Raw genomic sequence first — 20,703 nt, 5'->3', positions numbered from 1 at the left:
TTGAGGACAGATTGAAGCGGTAAAAGGCGAGAGAGAAAAATCAAGGCGGGAGTGGATTAGTAACTTGGTGGTTTCTTGTTGGAGGAAAGGGCGGATTTGGGAGATGTTTCTCAGGTGGAGGCGGCAGGATTTGGTGAGGGACTGGATGTGAGAGATGAGGGTGACACCAAGGCAGCGAACCTGGTCTGTTGGTTGGATAGTGGAGTTGTCAACAGTAATAGAGATATCAGGAAAAGTTGACAGAGCAGATGGCTGTTGTGTTGAGTGATGCGCTATCTTCTTGAAAAGTATTTCACACCAACATTTTACGCGGTGACAGAACTAGAACCGGCAGACTAAGAGAAACCGGTACATGAGGTAAAGTGGGCCCGGCTCGCACACTCACAGCCTACAGGGAATGGGGTTAAGACACAAGCTGTAGGGAGAGGGGCAGAGATAGGGCCATGATGGGAGATTTTTTTTTATTTTTTTTTTTTTTTTACATATTTGCTTCAAACGAGGCAAATGTCTGCTCAGAGCCCCTTTCAGACACCAAAAGGGGAGATCCTGTGGTTCCTGATGTAGCATTTTCTGTGTGGAATTACAAGACGAGCAGTAAATGCATATCCTGCTACATTAATAGGATTTGTGAAGGTTCCCTAACGGCAACAAGGTCACTGGGCGCCGCGGTCCTCCACTCGCAGAATGTCTTCGTTAGGTTTCATGGTGTCGTTAGCACTGTGGCCTCTTGGGGGCAGCAATAGAAGTATTCGGATGAGACAGAGCGGCTACTCAGTTTCCGGTGCCATTCTATCAGTGCCTTATCTCTGTGGTAGAAGCGGTGCTGTGCTTGTGGTTCCGACCTCTCTGTACTGTATTCCTCTCAGCCATGAGCTGCGGCCAGACGTCGGTGATCCAGGTCACCAACCTGTCCGCCGTCGTTACCAGCGAACAGATGCGAACGTTATTCTCTTTCTTAGGGGACATCGATGAGCTGCGGCTCTATCCACCCGAGTGAGTGTGGGAGGCCTAGTGGGAGAAGGGGGTGGGTTTTATTATAGGGTAGTATTGGCAAAGAGGAGGGCAAATAGCAGAGAAATAGCGGAGGTGCGGGAATGAGGGACAGGCTTAGCAGTCTGTTTACTATATAACGGCTTCTTTTCTGTGACTGGAATTTGTACAGCGAGAATGGCTGAGCTGGCCCTGTATAATGCATAATTCAGTGTGTAAGGAGCCCGGAGAAATCATGCTGGTTTAACTATACATTATACAGGCCAGCAGCAGAAGGGGCTGTCCGTTCATAACATAAAGTGAAGTCAAGAAGGTGAAACAAGATTCCCCTGCAAACTCCCCCTTAGTAAATAGACCCCTAAAGTGCTTCGAGCAGCTTAGTCCGCGTTAGCACTGCTTTGCTCATTGAACCCCATTTACTGTGAAGCTGCGCTTCATACAACATGTCCTTCATGTCACGTGTTTGATGTTATTACGCTGTAAGTCGAAACCTTGATCGTATTCTCGGTTTCTACATTTTATTTATACGATGCGAGGAGACTGCTTGTCAGAAACCAATGCGGAGGGTCTGTGTATATAGTGTGCGCTCAGCATACACGGATATATATATATATATATATATATATATTGCATATAGATCTGTCTATAAAGCTGTTTTGGGCTGGAAAGTCTCAGAAACCAGGCTGTATTAATTTGGGTGCTTCGTAGCCGTGAAACCCCCCGTCGTCTTGCAGGAAACGATTGTCGTATTTAGTAAGATTAGTCATATAGACTTTCTAGATCGCTCTATGCATACCTACATATTCCGAGCATTGACGTTCTAGACAATCAGCGAACAGCATTAGTTTAACGCGTTCTGTTTTGTGCAGGTAGAGAATTTGGACTCTGAAGTGTTCGCTGCAGCTTCCCCATTGTGTACTTGCAGTGGCTAGTGGGCTAGTAACACGTCATCAGAATGCATTTTTTTGTTAATGTAAAAGCAGCTTGATTCCACTTTATTGTACAAAATGTTTAATACTTTCCTGCTATTTATCTCTTCTCATGTAGATTACAAATTCAGACAGCTTTGCTTTATTAGTAAATACAGTGGGATAATTTGATTCTTAAAGGTACTGTTCCACAAACTGTCAACTGAATGCATAGCAAATAACCCATAGCAGATGCGATTTTATTCTTCCTGCTAAAGGATTAGAAACGTTAAAGAACACCAACAAATATAAGAATCTGTTTCACTGGCAGCAATCCGTCTTGTCGATTGTAACGTTACTGTGAATGTTTACTGTCCCTCTGTTGCCAATGCCTCGCTGTAAAGGATTATGAATGAGACAGCGGTTTACACGCTTAAATCACAGTGACCGGGAATGGCGTTTCTAAGGGGGATTCTAATGGTTCACTGCTGGAACGGAAGGAGCGAGGGTGCTTTGTGCAGCTGTTTATCTGCATTTTACTCCGTGTCTTACCATATGTAATTATATGGGGCTGGGGACACGTGAACTACGCAGAGGGACAGTAAGCAGAAAGTACTTTGTTTAGTTAGTAGGGTACTATTACCCGCTTAGTTGCCTGATGCATTTTATCTACAGTATAATTGGGGTCTGATTATTTTTTCACTGTTCATATACATCTATTTCCTATCCCTCTTAAGCGGGACAAATTCAATGAAATAATTATTAAAAGAATAATGTCTGTGTAACTGTGTCACAAACACTAATTGTGCTTCTTTTTATTTTTCAGCAATGCACCCCTTGCTTTTTCCTCCAAAGTATGTTATATTAAGTATCGTGACTCTTCAAGTGTCGGTGTGGCCCAGCATCTAACTAACACGGTTTTTATTGACAGAGCTCTGATAGTTGTTCCATGTGCAGAAGGTTGGTATTCCTCGTGTTGGTTTCTGTACTCAATTCCTCTTAAATGCACGCTGATAACTGGCGCATCTTTCATGCGCGGCAGAGAATGATCGGGTACATTTGGGATTGTTATTTAGGGAATAGAGGGTATGAGATTTATATCCTGAAGTCTTTAAAGGGGTTGGTTTTGTAAACTTTGTTGTTTAGTGACGTCATTTCTAAAATCTCAAACTATTTCTTAGATTCTGTAAGTCATTTGATTGGTGGAAACGCATTAACCTGCGAGGCAATTAAATTTCTGTTGAGCGAATTCTTCTCCTTTTTCAGTTTTCCTGTTTGTGTTATCATAACCTCCCCAGATTTTAAAGGCAAGATATAGTTAAAGTCCAGTGAATGCTGCCCTACAGATTTAAAAGGACACATTTTATCTCATTTATCTTAAAAGCCCTGATTGAGGGGATGGTTTTGCATGTCTGATCCCTGCATTACCTCTGAAGTCTTCTCATTATGACAGATGCTTAAATGCTAAGCTCCCGATGCCTTTTGTTTGTGGTAAAGCGGTCGGCAAGTAATGTTTGGGGCAGTTTGTGGCTTCCAACGATTAACTAAAATGTCACATTTAGAAATCTATTAAGAAATAATGAAATCCCTGTTAATCAGCACCATGTGTACTGGCATGTTGCTTTTGTTACGCATTTATTGATGTTGTCGGCAAGTACAGCATTTTATGACTATTTTGTCACTAAGCAGGCTTTCTTAATACAAAAGAAAAAAACTAAATCTTTGCTGCATTTTGTTAATAATCCAGATGCTGCAAAACTCCCTTCTAGAATAATTAAGGAAAACATGCCAAAACTGTGTCTGTGTCCCCCTATGACTGCTGTTCCCTCGCAGTGGCATAAAGGTTACAGATGGCACGTGTGGCGTTACATTACTGACTATGGCTTATGCGGGTTTTACAGTCACACTTCATTATCGGGCTAACCCGCGGTGTACTCGTCTAGCCTCTGCCAGTCGGTGTTGAAGAGGGCTTCTTTGAACACACAGTGTATTTTGTCCTGAGAAGTTGCAGGGCAGCATAGGACTGTTATATGAAGTTAGAAGCCTTTTCTTTTTTCCTTTTATTACATTAAAATTTGTGTATTTAAATGACCCAGCACCGTGGGAAGAGAATAACATTATGTGGTATAAAGGGATCTTTGTTGCTCAAAGGTCTCCAGTTATTATGAACAAAAACACCCACCGCAGACCTAATGTGGCGCCTTTGTCTTTGGCGTCAGATGTTCTGTAAATGAAGGCACCATGTGGTGTCGGGCATAGCCCCCCCCCGAAACCACTTCACTTTTGTTACCATGATTAAAATCTGTTACTGTATCTTAAATCACTTTAAGATGCCGATATGTATTTTGTTAGAGCTATTCACTGGGTTTGCTGTTCTGACTCATTGTATGTGAACTGAGCCAAATTTACTAAATTTATTTAATTGATTGGTTTATCCCAATTTCTGCCAGAATATTATGCCCTTCCTGTTTATTACTTTGATTACGGGAAGAAAGGACATGTTTTCCACTGCCGCGCATTCCCCAGTAACGCTAGTTCTTGCCACGGGTACCTAAATTATCTTTCATTTTATTTGGAGCCACCGAGTGACTGTATGTAGAACTGCATTAAGGCCCCAAGCTGTACTTCCTACAAAATAAATGATGCATTCAACTGAAAATGTGGGGATTATGTATAAATTATGCTTGCCTAAAAAACAAAATACTTGTTACCTGTGTTCCCTGTGCGAATGACACTTCAGACTCTGAAGGTCATATATATTTAGTGTTTAGACACTTAATTTTCTGTTATTTCCACATCTCAAAATTAGATGAATTTTAACAATTTGGTTTTGTATGTTTTTTTTTTCTTTTTTTTTTTTTTTTCTTTTTTCTTTTCCTATGTGATATATGTGCATTACTAGATGACTAGCCTGGCCAAGGCAGACCTGTTACACTTGCTTGAGTAAGGCACAGTTTGCCATGCCACTAAACCAGCCGTCAAGGGAAACCTTCATGTGAGGATGAGCTCGGAGTCTGACTGCCGAAGATGGACGCCCTGTCTCTGTGTGTTTTTTGTTTTTTTTATTATTTTTTGTTTTTTTTCCTTTTGTTTTAATCAATATCTAATTCATTACCAATGTCTACTTTTGCTAAAATTGTATTTTGTTTGGATCCCAAATAACTTCCTTGTTCTGTGTTTAAATACAGATGTGTGTGTATATAATATATACATACACGTGTGTGTGTGTGTGTGTGTGTGTATATAAGTAAAAGCTGCACCATAACCTGGGGAGCTTAACTACCTTTAAATATGTGTTACTTAAAATAACGATTAAATGCAGGCAAACTCATAAGCAGATCATTTTATATACACAAGCCTTTGTGTTTAACATTAAATCCCCTTTAATCTAGAACAACTGGTGTATGAAATGTCTGATGACGACAACTCGCGTGCCTTATTGTCTGGCTGGATGTAAAAATCTTCTGACTCCTGGCACTGCGTGTAATCACAGCTCCGTGTGAAAATCTGTATTATTTACAGAGTGGGTGTTAAATCGTAGAGATGGTGATATGTTTGTCTGCTGTTGCTCCTGTAATTTTGCTTGTGTGTGTGCAGAGTAGATGGAGTGAATGGTTCTTATCTGTCATCACATTCTGTGTTTCTATGTTCCCTTTTTCTATATAATATATATGTTAGGTAAGTGTGGTGTAGAGATATGGCTAGAAATAAGAAAATATCTGTGGACCCAGAGATGTATTTGTTTTAATTATACCTGACATAAAATGTGAAATTGAATGCTACACTCAAGTAAACTTAATACAGCTGTGGCCCTCTGCAGGTTTTCACGTTAGTGCCCACTCACTTAGCTCAACCTTATGAGAAATCAGGGCTTACATATGTACTTTTTAGCATTAAAAGTGTACTAGCAGCAAAGATAGGGTCCTATAGGGCTAGTTCATGGGTTGTTTCCCACGAGGCTATTATCTCACAATCCTAAAAGCAAGTCCCATTATACAGTTTCCTGTTCAGCAGACGCTTAGTGACATGATGTAATAAGTCTCCCTGCACCCTGTCTGCTACCTTATCTCCTCATTTATAGCAGGTTGGGGAAGATTGCTGGTCTGTATTGTCCATAGCAATGCTTGCTCCTGTCTAGCCATTCCCTCGCACTGCAGAGTGGGTCTTCATATTGGAAAACTAACCTATTGAGTCGCATTATTCAGTCTCAGCTACCCAGAGCCACAAAGCGAGGTGGGAGTGCTGTGCTGTCATGTCGGGGGGCATGTGGGTTAAAAGTTATTGCACATTACAATGTCAAAAGCTAAATAAACTGCATATTAACATTTAGATTTTAAACTGCTGTGTCCGGTTTGGAGGCAGTATCTGTTAGGAGGAATAATATATATATTTAGATATATTATTAGATTTAATGTAATTAAATGTTACAGCCGTTTATAGACTTTTGATGTTTTCCCAATACTTTACACATGCAGTTCTATTTTTTTGAAACAAATTTGTTTTTAGATAACATTGACATTTTACAGTAGTGTTTTTCTCCCTAAAATACTATCTTTTTTTGTTGGTTTCATTGTCCCCCTTTTATTTTAAAGAGTCCATTAGCTGTTTTTTCTTGAGTTCTGTTATTGAAGATAGAAAATTAGACTTCTGTTGCATTTAAACTTACTTCCGGCACATGCTCTGTAGCATTCCCGTTAAAGTCAGTGTTCAGATATTGATCCGATTGCTTGCCACTTTCATTGATTAAGCTGGGAGTGATCCTGAGCATGTGCAGAAAGTGAAATTATTTTCTAACACTTGTAAGTAAGCAGTGCCTACACTGACGTGCATGTAGTAAAATGCATTCACCATGAAAACAGTGCTGGAGCAGGCCTTGGGCAGCTGTGAAAGTGGAAGATTCTTTTGTGTCCCATTTAATTGCGTGGTCACGAAGGCCAATGCTAATAGTTTTCTTAATATTAGTAGAGTTCTTTGCTAATGTTAGATTTGGGTTTGGAATGATTACATAGAACCACCAGTCCCCTTCTCCCAAACTTTTGAAAGCGATGGAATCTAAAACGCCTGAACATCCGCTAGTAATCTGAAGAGGGAATTGCTGCTGCCATCATTTAAAGAAGGCAGAAGGTTTTTCTGACTGCAGGGGAGTTGGCAGCATCCTCTGCGTTTGTGCTTTTTTTCCCCCTAGTGACGGGGTACACTGCTGCCGTCAGTCCTGCTCAGTGGCACAACATGCCGCCATCAAGCTAACAGGACTAGAATTAAGTGATGATATACATAGAACAGGCACAGCTATGACAAAAAGACATTCCGGGTGCTTCAAGAAAGTTCAGATAATTTACATAAAAAAGGGATCAAACATACTTCTTTCCAACAGATTTCCATTAATGTAATACATTAGGATAATAAAAAATGCTGTCTAACCTTTTGCTCCTGGAGTTCAAAATAGGCAGACTATCGATTTAAGACAGCAGTTACTGGAGGTTGTTCCCCTTAGCAGGTTTAAGTGATATTTGTATGGGTTTTAAGCAGACACCTGTACATCTTTAACAGTGAAGGTTTGACTTCATCACAAAAACTTTGTGCCATTTAACCAAAGGAAAAATTTAAATTTTCTGGAGAGGAAAGTAATCATATGTAGCACTTGTTTTCTTTCTCCCATTTTCTTATATATTTTTTCCTTTTTTGTGTGTTTTTTTTTTTTAAATTGGTAATTTGCAATATCTGGGGATTAAACTTTAAAAAATGTTCTTCTTTTCTGTATCTGATGTTCTGTGTGCTATTAGTGATGCAGCCAACACGAACGGTTGTCATGTGTAACACAACTTTCGATCACCGTGAAAACTCCGTCCTGGGAAAAGCCTCCATGCTTGATATCGTTTGGTTCATGAACCTTAAGTTTCCAGTACAGGTGACCCATAGCTCAAAGTGTTAAATAATTGTCTATTCAGTTTTAACATAACGTTCCATTATTGAGATTTAATTATTTGAAGTTTTGCTCACTTTTGTTTTTCCTTGTAGGGCAGATTGATAAATTAGGATGGGAGACAAAAGATCAGTTTATTATTCTTTCTTACTAAGGTTCTTTTTAGTTCGTTTTTTGTTTTTTGTTTTGCATAGTACCAGGGTTATTAAAATCAAATGTATTACCAACATCACACGTTTTCCAGTTCTAATACCTTGAAATTGCCTCTGCAGGTAAGATACCAGAAGAAACGAAGGCCCTCTCCCTCTTGGCTCCTGCTACTCCATTATCTAGCCTGCTCCCTGGGGCAGGTCTGCTTCCTATTCCAACTCCAACTCCGACGCCATCTCCCTTAGCATCTGTAAGTACTGAAAGTTATACAAAGTGTTTATCCCTGAATGGAGCAGTTGTGCAATATTCGGCTATTCATTGGCACCTTGATTTACGCATTGCTGTTGTATACCATCCTCTGGCCCAGCTAATACATGTATCCATACCTGTTCTCATCACCTGATGAGGTTTCTGCTCTTCTCCATTCCTCTTGCCCAACCCCGATTCCCCTCAATCCTGTTCCCTCTAATCTTACCCAGTCTCTCTTAACTGCTTTTGTTTTATCTTCAATCTTTCCTTTTCTACTGGTTCTGTGTCATCCTCCTTCACGCATGCTACTATAACTCCTACCTTGAAAGAACCCTCACTGGACCCTGCTGTTCTTTCCCACTACTGTCCCATCCCTTTACTTCCTCTGCCCTCCAAGCTTCTTGAATGGATTATATACATCAACTAAGTTTCTCGATTACAATTCTTTACTTGACCCTCTCCAATCTGTATTTCGTCAAAGTTACTAAAGTTACTAATTTTCTCGTGACTAAATCTAAGGGCCACTACTCAGTGCCAATGATTGGACCTTTCTGCTGCTTTTGACACTGTGGAACACTCTTTTCTACAAACGTGTCCCTATCTTGGTTTCTGTGCCACTTCTCTCACACACCCTACCTTTCTGATCGCACCTGCAACGTCCCCTTTTCCACTAACACTTTCTCTCCCCTTCCTCGTATCGTTTGGGGGTACCACAATGCTCAGTTCTAGGACCCCTCATGTTCCCCGTTTACCCTGTATTATGCAGATAACACTCCTGATCTCCCTGCCTCTTAGGAATCATGCATACATCCAAAGGCAAGGCAGTTGGTTACACGATCTAACACTTAATCTCTCTAAAACCAAACTTCTTTCCCCCTCTCTCCAATGCTAACATTTACTCATCAATTTCCCTCACTGTTAATAATGCGTTCATCTGGCATCCATTATGGGGTTTTTTAAAAAAAATCTCATGACCTGCATTTTCCCTTCCTAACACAAGATGCAACTGAAGTTCTTGTTCATGCCCTTATCTCCTGTCTTTCTAGCTCTATTTTCACTGGTCTCTATCACATGCCTCTTGCCCCTTTACAATCCATCATGGTCTATACTCTTACCCATTGTTTTACTAACGCCTCTCAATCTCCTCTCTGGTTGCTCTCTCTCTCTGGTTGCTCTCTCTTCATGGCGGTTCCCCTACTTACATCTCCTCACTCATCTCTAAATACACTCATGTCTGGTTGTGCTTTTCATCTGTCCTCTGTTTCTGATTTGTAGTTCTCATGCAGGCTTACAAGATTTCTCAAGGGCTGCTCTCTACCCTCTGGAATACCCTCCTCCAGCCTATCTTTTCCCTGCTTTCTGGTCCTTCAAAGGACTTTAAGGACCCCCAGGAACTTACACGTTAACGCTCTTCCTCCCATCTACCAGTGTGGCTGGTCCATCCCTAACAGTGACACTTTCACCTTGTGTTATTTAGTCTAAATCCTCATAGATTGTAAGCTCCTTTGAGCAGGGCCCTCCTCACCTCTTGTTTCTGTTAAATTGTTCTGTTATCCTACTTATGCAAAAAGCTCTCAATGAGAGAGACAGGGGAAACAGAGGAGTAGGTAGTCACTGGATACAAATGTATCACCCTCAATCATGAATATGATGAAAAGCAGAAAACTCGGCCAGAATAATAGTCAAAAACAGTTCTCTTTATTTCTGGAAACACTGACCGGTTTTGGCGTGAACAAACGCCCTTATCGAGGTGAAAAAACGATGGTTTGACCGTTCCTTTAAGGAATCTGGAAGCTGATCTTCTATCTGGGTGACGGCCTTGGATATGATCATGGGTTTTGTTTGAATTGCTTGTATTAAGTTGAGCAATGGGTGTAGTCAAAGTAGACCGTTCTGTTTCTTTTTATGGAGCTTATCTGCTGCCAGCTGTTATCACGAAGTATATTGTTGTGTTGAATGAGCTGCTACTCTTGTCATGACCGCTACAGGTGTAGGAGAAGATAAGCTTTGTCAGAAGATTAATGCTTTTTACGGGTATTGAATGTGTACAAACTACAGGGAAATTCCATGTTTGCCAACTATTTAACTTCATGTCTTACTGTTTTTTTCTGGTAAAATACATTCCTTGCCCTTTCTCACATACCTAGGATAAGCCACCATCACCTAGCAAAGACCCAAAGCACAAGCCAAGAGTGTTACTACCAAGCAGTGTAACTTCATAATGGACATTGCCCTCCTTTTCTCCATTAGTAATAAAGTGCAAGAAATATAATTTGGTATCTACTTACCATGTGGTAGAGGGTGCCACTGTTTTACATCTTGATTTTTTTTGACTCTGCTGGGTACTCGAGGGTAGGGGGAGTACCCCTTTATATTTGCTGGTCAAGGTCAAACTTTTATGGAAGGCTATTACTCTCAATTTCCATTATTTATTGCAACGTGTACATGCCACGTATTTGTATATTCTGACCACGATCATTGCCACTGTAAACACACCCTTGAAATTTTCTTCGACAGCTAAGTGTTCCATTTACAACATTGGCAGCAACATTACCAACACAGCTGGAACCTGTTCTACCTTCTCTGACCCCGGTAATTCCGGCCTTAACATCCACCATCAATACCCTTGCTGACCTGACTCAGCCACCTTTGATGGGTAATGTAGATCCGACAAAGGTTGATGAAATTAGGAGGACGATTTATGTTGGAAACCTAAATTCCCAGGTAAGATTTTCTTTCTGTTGGTCTGCAGGCAAAATGCAGATTTATCTTGAATAAGGGTATAGTACATGTATAGACATAGTTATTGTAAACCAATCACGGTGTCCTAGACGATGGATTAGATTAGCGATCTGTGTTTTAACAGTCAAATGTGGACTCCCTGTAGATGGGACTTCCAGACCCATGAAATTGTTTTAGGTTTGTGCATTGTACTTTGTTGTAAAAGTAAATAACTAAAACATGGTGAACTTAGCTTTTATACCTTTTCCTTCCTAATATTAATGTGGTTGTGAAAGAAGCTTCTTTTATTTTTTTTTTTTTATAAACGGTGTTTTTAAACTTTGTCTTTCAGACCACTACCGCAGAACAGCTGCTTGAGTTCTTTAAGCAAGTAGGAGATGTTCGCTTCGTCCGCATGGCAGGGGACGAGACGCAGCCCACGCGGTTTGCTTTTGTAGAGTTTTCAGACCAGAATTCTGTGGCAAGAGCCCTCGCGTTCAATGGAGTTATGTTTGGGGACAGGCCTCTCAAGTATGTATTCATATCAATTCAAGTGCCATTAATTCTAATTAAAAGTAATGCTTGGCTCAAGAGTACTGTAGGTTTTTACAGCCAGTATCCCATATGCCATAAATGTCTTACTAAAAAACTTTTTTCTAACTTTCTAGATGTAATTGTACTCAGTGTCTTTGTTTTAAAATGCAATCTTGTTCTCCATTTCAAGGATAAACCACTCAAATAATGCAATAGTCAAACCACCTGAGTTAACACCTCAAGCAGCTGCTAAGGAGCTAGAAGAGGTGATGAAGCGTGTCCGGGAAGCCCAGTCATTAATATCAGAAGCTATTGAGCCAGGTATATCTTTACCCCTTCTTCTAATTTTGTGTATAATGTAACAAGTTCCGTGTCTTATTAAATGTTAATGCTTATTGTTTTGTGATTATGATTGAGTTTGACATTATTGTTTCTCTTTACAGAGACTGGAAAGCCTGTTGATAAGTTAAATCAGAAACTCTCAAAAACACGATCACGTTCCCGTTCAAAATCTCGATCAAGGAGGAAAAGATCGCATTCAAAACACCGGTATATGACACTATGATGTAGCTACTTTAAATTGAACGCACCCCTGTACCAAGGTACAGTATGAGCAGGTCGTTGGGAGAAGTCCCTTGACAGACGGCTCTAGCTGCTTTGGATGGAGCATTGGACAGCTGCACTTTTCTGTATTCTATTCTATACAGTCAATATATTCTGAAAGTGCTTAAATTTCATTGCAAATCTCTCAATGGTGCGGATATCCGCATTCCTGATGGCCGTTACTCCCCTGGCCGTGACACCTAATGCGGCTCCGCAGTCTCTATGCACTCGCAGATCAGAATTGAACCCTGACGCAACATACTCCGCCGTGCTGAAGAAAATGGACATGGCTTAGTTTTCAGATAGAAACACTTTGCGGGTTACAGCCAGGCTGTTAGCTTAATGTTAGCTACACTTCTCACACCCTTGCCAAAGATTTTACAGAACTGTTCTTTTAAAATTCTCTATAAAATGTTTCCTACAGAAGCCAATCACGTAACCGGTCACGATCCAGTCATAAGGAACGAAGGAGATCAAAAAGTCCTCACAAGAAAAGATCAAAATCAAAAGATCGCCGCAGGTCAAAAAGCCGTTCACGCTCCAGGTATTCACTTCAATAGATTTTTTTCTGATTTGTAAATTATGAGGCATGTGTGACCCTTGCAAAATGGCCATGCATAACTCAGTGCCCTATTACCGTAGTTCATTACTGTAAATAAAATAAAAAAAACCTATTCATTAGCTGTATATAAAAGTCAAAAGTCAAAAAATCTTTTTGAAAAGGTGTAAATCAGAGTAACCGTACACACCAAAAGTGCTCCAACGTCATGCCAGAATGTGCCTACCTCTCAGCCTCGTTGATGCAGATCATATATATATATATATATATATATATATATATATATATATATATATAATTTAAAATGTTATTGTGTGTGCGTTCTGTTACAGTCGTTTCTGAAGAACTAAGTAAGCTCGCCAGCCAATCAGCCCCCATCTCATTTACTTGGTAATCTGAACAAACCAATGGGCCTCCTGTACATAATGGTGCTGTTGGCTTGTGCCATTTGGGGCATGGGTAGATTGTTTCCCTGGTATATACTGTTTGAATGATATATCCAATGTTCTTTCTATAACAGAGATAAGAAGAAAGACAGAGAAAACAAAAGCAAAGTTAAGGAAAAAGAAAAGATAAAGGATAAAAATGATAAAAGAAGAAAAGAGAAGCGGTCTAGAAGCCCATCCAAAAGCCGGCACTCTGTCCGGAGGTCTCGCAGTGTTAGCAGGTTAGCACTCGCTGCTGATTTACCAATGTGAATAGAATTGTGGAGAAATCTATGTATCACATGTGCCAATACAGATACATGTATTATAAAGGTTTATACGCATATATATAAATATATATTTAAAGCATTATGTAACGTGTATTCAGGGCTCGACAAATCCCAGGCGCCAGGTCGCCATGGCGACAGAGAATTTTGTCCTGGCGCCTAGGTTTTGTCAGGCTCTTACATCCAGAAAAAATTGTGGATGTAAGAGGCTTAGTCACCACACGGGGGCGCTACTGTCTGCCCAGAAGTCTGGGCAGACAGCACAGCCACTCCGAGCCCGCCCCCGAGCCTGAGATCACTCCCACGGAGTGAGCCTGTAGGCTGAAAACGCGGTTGCTGGAAAAGCAGCACTCGTGTTTTCAGCTGCCACAGGCAGCCTCAGGGAAGGGGTTTGTGTGTTGATTGGGTCCCCACACAAGTGTGGGGACCTGACACAACACCCCCCAGCTGCCTGATCGCTCCATGGGAGCGACAGCGCAGCGTTAACCCCTTCAATGCCGCGAAGGGCATTTAGGGGTTAATTCCCGTTTTGGGGGCTTTGCTGCTGGTGGTCTGCCTGGAAGCCCAGGCAGACCAGCAACAGCAAAAACGAGCCCCCGCAAGCCCTTTGATGACTCCTGTAGGTATGGAAGCCTACAGCAGTCATCAAAGAGACTCACTCTGCAATGGCTGGTCCATAGACCAGCAATTGAGTCCCAGCTGCCAGAGGCAGCTTCAGGGACAGGGGAGAGGGTTCTTCGGTCTCCACATGAGTGTGGAGACCAGCCCCAACACCCCCCCCGCGCCTGATCGCTCCCTGAGAGCGACAGTGCAGCGTTTGAGGCGTTTTAGGGGTTAACTCCCGTTTTGTAAGGGGCTCTGCTGCCGGTGGTCTGCCTGGAAGCCCAGGCAGACCAGCAACAGCAAAAAAACGAGCCCCCACAAGCCCTTTGATGATTCCTGTAGGCATAGAAGCCTACAGCAGTCATCATAGACTCCCCCTGCAGTGGCTGGTCTATAGACCAGCAATTGCTTCCCAGCTGCCAGAGGCAGCTTCAGGGACAGGGTGAGAGGGTTCTTTGGTCTCGCCATGAGTGTGGAGACCAGCCCCAACACCCCCCTGCTGCCTGATCACTCCATGAGAGCGACAGTGCAGCGTTAACCCCTTCAATGCCACAATTGTGTATGACACATTTGTGGCATTGCAGGGGTTAACATTTGTCCCCACAAGCTTGTGGGGACTAAATATCTGTCAATGCTGTGCTCCAATGGAACATCAGCATCGAAAGAGTTAAAAAAAAAAATGAAAAAAAATTAATTTAAAAAAAAAAAACAAACAGCACTGACCTGAAAGTCCAGGGTGCTTCCAGGTCAAACGCTGTGAGTTTAGTAAGTGGGCTGATGATGATCAGATCCCTCCTGACCAACTGTTAGTTTAAAAAATCCTGGCTCCTAACTTTTTTACCTGGCGCCTAGATTCACAACAAATTTGTCAAGCCCTGGTGTATTTTTGTAAGAAGTGTTGAGCTAAATGCCCCACGGGCCCACCAGTGTTTTCATTGGAATAATCCATTCATCCAACATGTGAATATGCAGCGGTAGCTAGTCCAGGCCATATCCCTCTCTTCTTGGAGTAGACTCCATCCCCACGTGGTGGGTAACTTGAAATGGGAAATCCCACCAATTGTAGTACTTTAACAAAAAAAAGGAAACCACACTATTTTTGAAATATGTTCTGTTTTTTTGCAGAATAAAATGTTTTAATGCAGCCGCATATTAGCCATTTGTAGGTCTTCTAGTTGTATTATCTGAGCACAAGCTACAAGTCAAACCGCTTGACTCGTTGGGATACTGCCGATGATAAATGATAGAATGCCACTCGCTAAGAAAGGTCTATGTATTATGATTTACATTCGGTAAACCGGACATAACAAGTAGTGCAAAACATAACAATTTGAACTTACAGAAAAAAAGGAGCAGTTAGGGTAAATTATAAAACATATGAGTGCCCCTCTTTGTAAACGCTATTTAAGTAATGCTATTTCTAGTCGTAAAGAAGGAGAGGAACTATAAAAGTTGAGTTAGGTGAGAATAAGAGAGTTAATGTGTTAGTTGGTATTTTTTTAAGGATGGAAGTAAAGTAGAGAGTCTGATAAGCCAGAAAAGGATATTCTAGAGAAGGGGCATCCAACCTGCGGCCCTCCAGCTGCTGCAGGGCTACATCTCCCATCCTCCTCAGCCAGCCCCTTAGCCGAAAGCATTATGGGAGATGTAGTCTTGCAGCAGCTGGAGGACCGCAGGTTGGACGCACCTGTTCTAGAGGATGGGGGACAGCCCTTGAGAGATGTTGTAAGCAGGTATGCGAAGTAGAAATCAGAGCAGTGGACAGAAGATCATCATATGTCGGAGAGTCCGGGTAGAAGTGTCTCTGGAGATGAGTGAGGAGATGTAAGTGGGGGAGCCGCCACGAAGACCTTTGACAGCCATAGGGTTTTGAATTGAATCCTGAAGCGCACAGGCAGCCAGGAAAGGGACTCACGGAGGTGAGAGACTTTAGTAAAGCGATGGGAGAGGAAGATAAGTCTGAAGGATCGTAAGGAAGGCAGTGAGGGAGACTATTGCTGTATTTTATGCATGGGACTTCCCCCTTTAATTTTCTCTTCTATAGGAGTTTGTCAGGCAAAGCAGAGGCTATTCTATCAATTCATTTTCACTTTTACAGCAATGTGTATAGATGACGTTCTCCATGTGTATTCTGGCTTAAACATTATACATGGTTTACTGATGTTTTGTCAATCTTCTATTTTTATTTTAGGGATAGGCGCAAGAGGAGAAGCCGAAGTCTATCAAAATCTCCCAAAAGTTCCAAAACTATGAAAAGGTCTTCTAGATCTCCTTCTCCTCGGAGGTACTCCTACACACTTATAGCTTTAATGCATTGGGGGAAAAAACGTGTATCAAATAAAGCTTTTTGTACCATGCATGGTGATGTGGAGGAACAACAAGTTACAACTTACACGAACCCAAGACTTTAGTAAAGGCAAGAGGTTTAGGGGCGAGAGAGATACTAAAAGCCACTCACCATTGTTTTCATGTTTTTTCCCTTGCTTTGCTCATGGGTTATTCAGTGAAATGGCAGGGTGGGATAGTTAAGGGGTTGTCATCTATGCACCATGATGTTTTTTAGCTGATCATTCAACTGATTTTCAACTGATTTTTTTTTTTTCATCCCGAATCTGCTTCTTTTAAGGAAACTGTCACCGCTAAAATGCCTCCTTCCTTTAGCCATTGTTTCGTTTTCTTTTTTCTTTCACTTCTCCTGTACCCAGCACCTCTATTCATTGATACCCCATATCCTCCCTTCACTTTATTGCAGAAATTACCTAGATTTTACCTCATTTTATGATGTTACTAAGTGTATTATTTTCTTAGCAAAAGTAAGAAAGACAGAAAACGAGGAAAAGAACACAGCGGGGGCAGAAGAGAGAGGGAGAGCTCCACATCCAAGAAAAGTAGTAATAGAGATCAGGACAAGTCAGTGGCTGATAAATATAGGGTAAGCGCTACCTGAGGTGTTGATTCAAAGCGAATAAGTTGGAGGCAAACTCTGCTGGAGCTTCTGTATCTGTCTGTGCAATACATGTTAATGCTGGGGTATATTTCATTATTAAAGTTGTTAAATAGCAGTGCAAAAATATAGGTGTCTTACCATGTATATTATATGTGTCAGTGTAGCAGGGGAGCTGCTGCCTTAACCCATTTTCAAAATCTGCATGATTATTCCTACCCATTCTCTCATCCCAGTTCCATTGCTAATTGTTGACTGTTCCTAGCCGTTGTTATAAAGGGGGTAAAGATAAGGAAAATACGGTCAGTAGGTTGCTCGGCTTCAGTGTTAATGTTTAAGCAATGTATTGCCTAAGCAATGACCCAAACAAGTTTGAATAATACAGGCAGTTTTTATAAGTGAATTTTGCGTAAAATAATTATTGTGCAACCGTTATAACTACGTCTCTCTGTAGTGTGTGTGCCGGGATGGTCAACAAAAAGTAAATGTCCAATCGCTTATCTCAGGAAAAATCATTGCTGAACTATTGGAACTCCCAGAAAAGCGTTAAGGGATTGCGTCTGGCAGTTTGTGGAACTCTCTCTGAAAGGGTTTCACACAAGTGATGGCTGTTAGATGTATGACATTACTTTTTGTTCTAGACGTTTGACGTTCTAAAGCCACTTTATATGTAAAATCTGCATTTTGAGCCAATCTCTGAATGAGGAAAGGAAGAGCCTCGTAAAACGGCACCGATATTACCTGTTTTTATTTTCCTCGGCACCGTGCTGGTTTTCATCTTCATTTAATATGTCCCTGTTTTATCATAGAAGTGCTTCTTACATAAATGTTTATCATCGTAGGAAAAGGATTACCTAAAAGGCGAACAGATTACTGCAAAGGAAGAACTAAATGACAGAAATAAAAACGGCAATCAAGGGAACCCACAGCACAACGGGAACTATCTGATCAAAGAAAGTCCATCAAGAAAGACAGAAGTGTCTTAATGGAAGCACTGGGTTTATTACCCTTCATAAAAACTATGCCAAAACTACGTTCCTGTTCAGTTAATGCTTTCCACGATACTGTGGGTATTCGGTGATTCCCGCAACCCCTGCGTTCTTTGGTATTGGGGTCAGGCCCAGTGTTGGAATAGCCCATGGACCGACAGACCTGCAGTCCCAAATTACATCAGCTTGTGCTATAGTAGAAACCAAGCATTTTCATCATGTCTCAACCTTTTTGTAACAAAGTGCTTATTTGCTTAAGTACGTATAATTGTGTAAATGTCTTCGGTTTTGTGTTTTTATTCACCGTTTGAAGGAAGAAAGTTACAAACAAGCACTGCTGGTCACTAGTTTAATGGCAGTAAAGGACTCTTTATAGGGAGAGATTTTTTTTCTTCTAAAAATGTAATATCTTGGCTATTACAAGGACACGTGGACTTTTGATGCACCTGATTGTTAATAATGAAGTAAATAATTTTTTAACCGGATTAACTTTGCGGCACAAAAAAAAGCTGCACCTGAACTGGTCAGACCAAGCTTTTAATATGCATTAACTGTGAACATCGCAAGTAATAGTTACTTTGTTTTCCTATAGAACTATATTGTATACTATGCAGATATTAGTTTAGTTTTTTATTATTTGTTCCCCAGTACTGTTTTATTTGGACTGTTTCATTGTAACCCGTTTTCACATGTACAGTATTGGCGATTTGTCTAGGCCAGTGGAAATGTTACAAAAGCCGTTTTTAAATAAGAAAAAAAAAAGTCTTCATCAATGAACACAAAGGAGCACAAAGTGAAGCTTCGGTGCCTTCTCCAGAGTTTGGTGTTATGAACAAGTGCTTCTAAGGATTATGTGATCCAGTCTACAGTGAGCATTAAACCATTACACATGAACTGACTTGTTACATTTCTGATCTATTTGCGGAGTAACTGGTTACATCAGTTTTGCACTTAACTTTGCTTAATTTTGTCCCTCATACGTACCAATGTGTTCACAAAGCCAAAAGTTGAACACTTCCACTATAGTCTAGTTTTCCAAATCATATTTAATGTCTGCTGGCATGCATTATCTATGAACTCAAATGCATTCATCCAAGGAAAAGAAAATAGTGTTCAGATAACCTACAGTGAAGGGAAAAATGATTTGATCCCCTACTGATTTTGTACGTTTGCCCGCTGACAAAGACATGATCAGTCTATAATTTTACCGGTAAGTTTATTTGAACAGTGAGACAGAATAACAACCACAAAATCCAGAATAACGCATTTCAAATAAGTTATAAATTGATTTGCATTTTACTCAGTGAAATAAGTATTTGACCCCTTTGCAAAATATGACTTAGTACTTGGTGGCAAAACCCTTGTTGGCAATCACAGAGGTCAGACGGTTCTTGTAGTTGGCCACCAGGTTTGCGGACATCTCAGGAGGGATTTTGTCCCACTCCTCTGTGCAGATCCTCTCCCAAGTCATTAAGGTTTCAGGCTGATATTTGGCAACTCGAACCTTCAACTCCCTCCACAGATTTTCTATGGGATTAAGGTCTGGAGACTGGCTAGGCCACTCCGGAACCTTAATGTGCTTCTTCTTGGGTCACTCCTTTGTTGCCTTGGCCGTGTGTCTTGGGTCATTGTCATGCTGGAATACCCATCCACGACCCATTTTCAATGCCCTGGCTGGAGGAAGGAGGTTCTCATCCAATTGACAGTACATGGCCCCATCCATCATCCCTTTGATGCAGTGAAGTTGTCCTGTCCTCTTAGCAGAAAAACACCCCCACAGCATAATGTTTCCACCTCCATGTTTGGCAGAGGAGGAATGCTGCCTATGACCCAAAAAACGCCATCCCCACCATCAAACATGGTGAGTTGAGGCCAAATAGCTTGATTTTAGTCTCATCTGACAACAACACTTTCACCCAGTTCTCCTCTGAATCATTCAGAAGTTCATTGGCAAACTTCAGACGGGCTGTACATGTGCTTTCTTCAGCGGGGAGACCTTGCGGGTGCTGCAGGGTTTCAGTCCTTCACGGCGTAGTGTGTTGCCAATTGTTTTCTTGGTGACTATGGTCCCAGCTGCCTTGAGATCATTGACAAGATCCTCCCGTGTAGTTATGGGCTGATTCCTCACCGTTCTCCACGAGGTGAGATCTTGCATGGAGCCCCAGACCAAGGGAGATTGACAGTTATTTTGTATTTCTTCCATTTGTGAATAATCCTCACCAAGCTGCTTGGCGATTGATTGATTGCTTCCGTTGACAGGTGTCTTTTATACAGGTAACAAGCTGAGAGGAGGATCTCGTTACCTGTATAAAAGACACCTGGGAGTCAGACATCTTGATTGATAGGTGATCAAATGCTTATTTCAAGTGCAAATCCACCTGTAATTTATTTGAAATGTGTTATTCTTATTATTTTGGTTGTTATTATGTCTCTCACTGTTCAAATAAAATGATAGACTGATCTTTGTCGGCGGGCAAACGTACAAAATCAGCAGGGGATCAAATCATTTTTTTCTTTTGCTGTACATGCGAATGGCTGCTGCTACTCCTGTTGGTTTCAATGAATGTTCTGCTCTCATTCTCCAGAAAGGGCTTGCTACTGAGTGCGGGTAAGAGGTGTACATAGAGACCACTGGAGAAGTTAAATAAGACAGAAGCTTCATTGTCGGACTCCAGTAACCAAAGAATGCCTGCGCTGATTTACATGAGTAGAGCAAAATCTCCCCTTCTTTATGAAGCGCTAACCCTGGTTTTCTGACAGACAGGTTGGGCTGGCCATGAACAATGTGCATATGATAGCTGATCGTTCCACTTAAATT

At 41.3% G+C, this 20,703-nt stretch overlaps 1 protein-coding gene and 1 long non-coding RNA gene across 2 annotated transcripts; both read left to right on the top strand.

Annotated features, from left to right (window-relative positions):
* The first annotated feature begins 806 nt into the window (after positions 1-806).
* SREK1 (splicing regulatory glutamic acid and lysine rich protein 1) lies at positions 807-17,994 on the top strand. The gene is made up of 12 exons (XM_053448005.1): positions 807-993; positions 2,725-2,858; positions 8,094-8,221; positions 10,738-10,944; positions 11,294-11,472; positions 11,666-11,796; positions 11,919-12,024; positions 12,503-12,622; positions 13,158-13,304; positions 16,144-16,236; positions 16,761-16,884; positions 17,739-17,994. Exons 1-12 carry the CDS (start codon positions 869-871, stop codon positions 17,880-17,882), a joined length of 1,638 nt encoding a protein of 545 aa, XP_053303980.1. The 5' UTR covers positions 807-868; the 3' UTR covers positions 17,883-17,994.
* On the top strand, positions 10,977-11,255 carry LOC128463245 (uncharacterized). Its single transcript, XR_008343156.1, has 2 exons — positions 10,977-11,074; positions 11,108-11,255. It is a non-coding gene; the product is annotated as an uncharacterized LOC128463245 (long non-coding RNA).
* Positions 17,995-20,703: the final 2,709 nt, after the last annotated feature.

Source organism: Spea bombifrons, chromosome 1 (genome assembly GCF_027358695.1).
Source record: "Spea bombifrons isolate aSpeBom1 chromosome 1, aSpeBom1.2.pri, whole genome shotgun sequence".
Classification (NCBI taxonomy): Eukaryota; Metazoa; Chordata; class Amphibia; order Anura; family Pelobatidae; genus Spea; species Spea bombifrons.
Note: the sequence above shows the minus strand (reverse complement) of the source record. Positions and strands in the feature narration are given on the sequence as shown.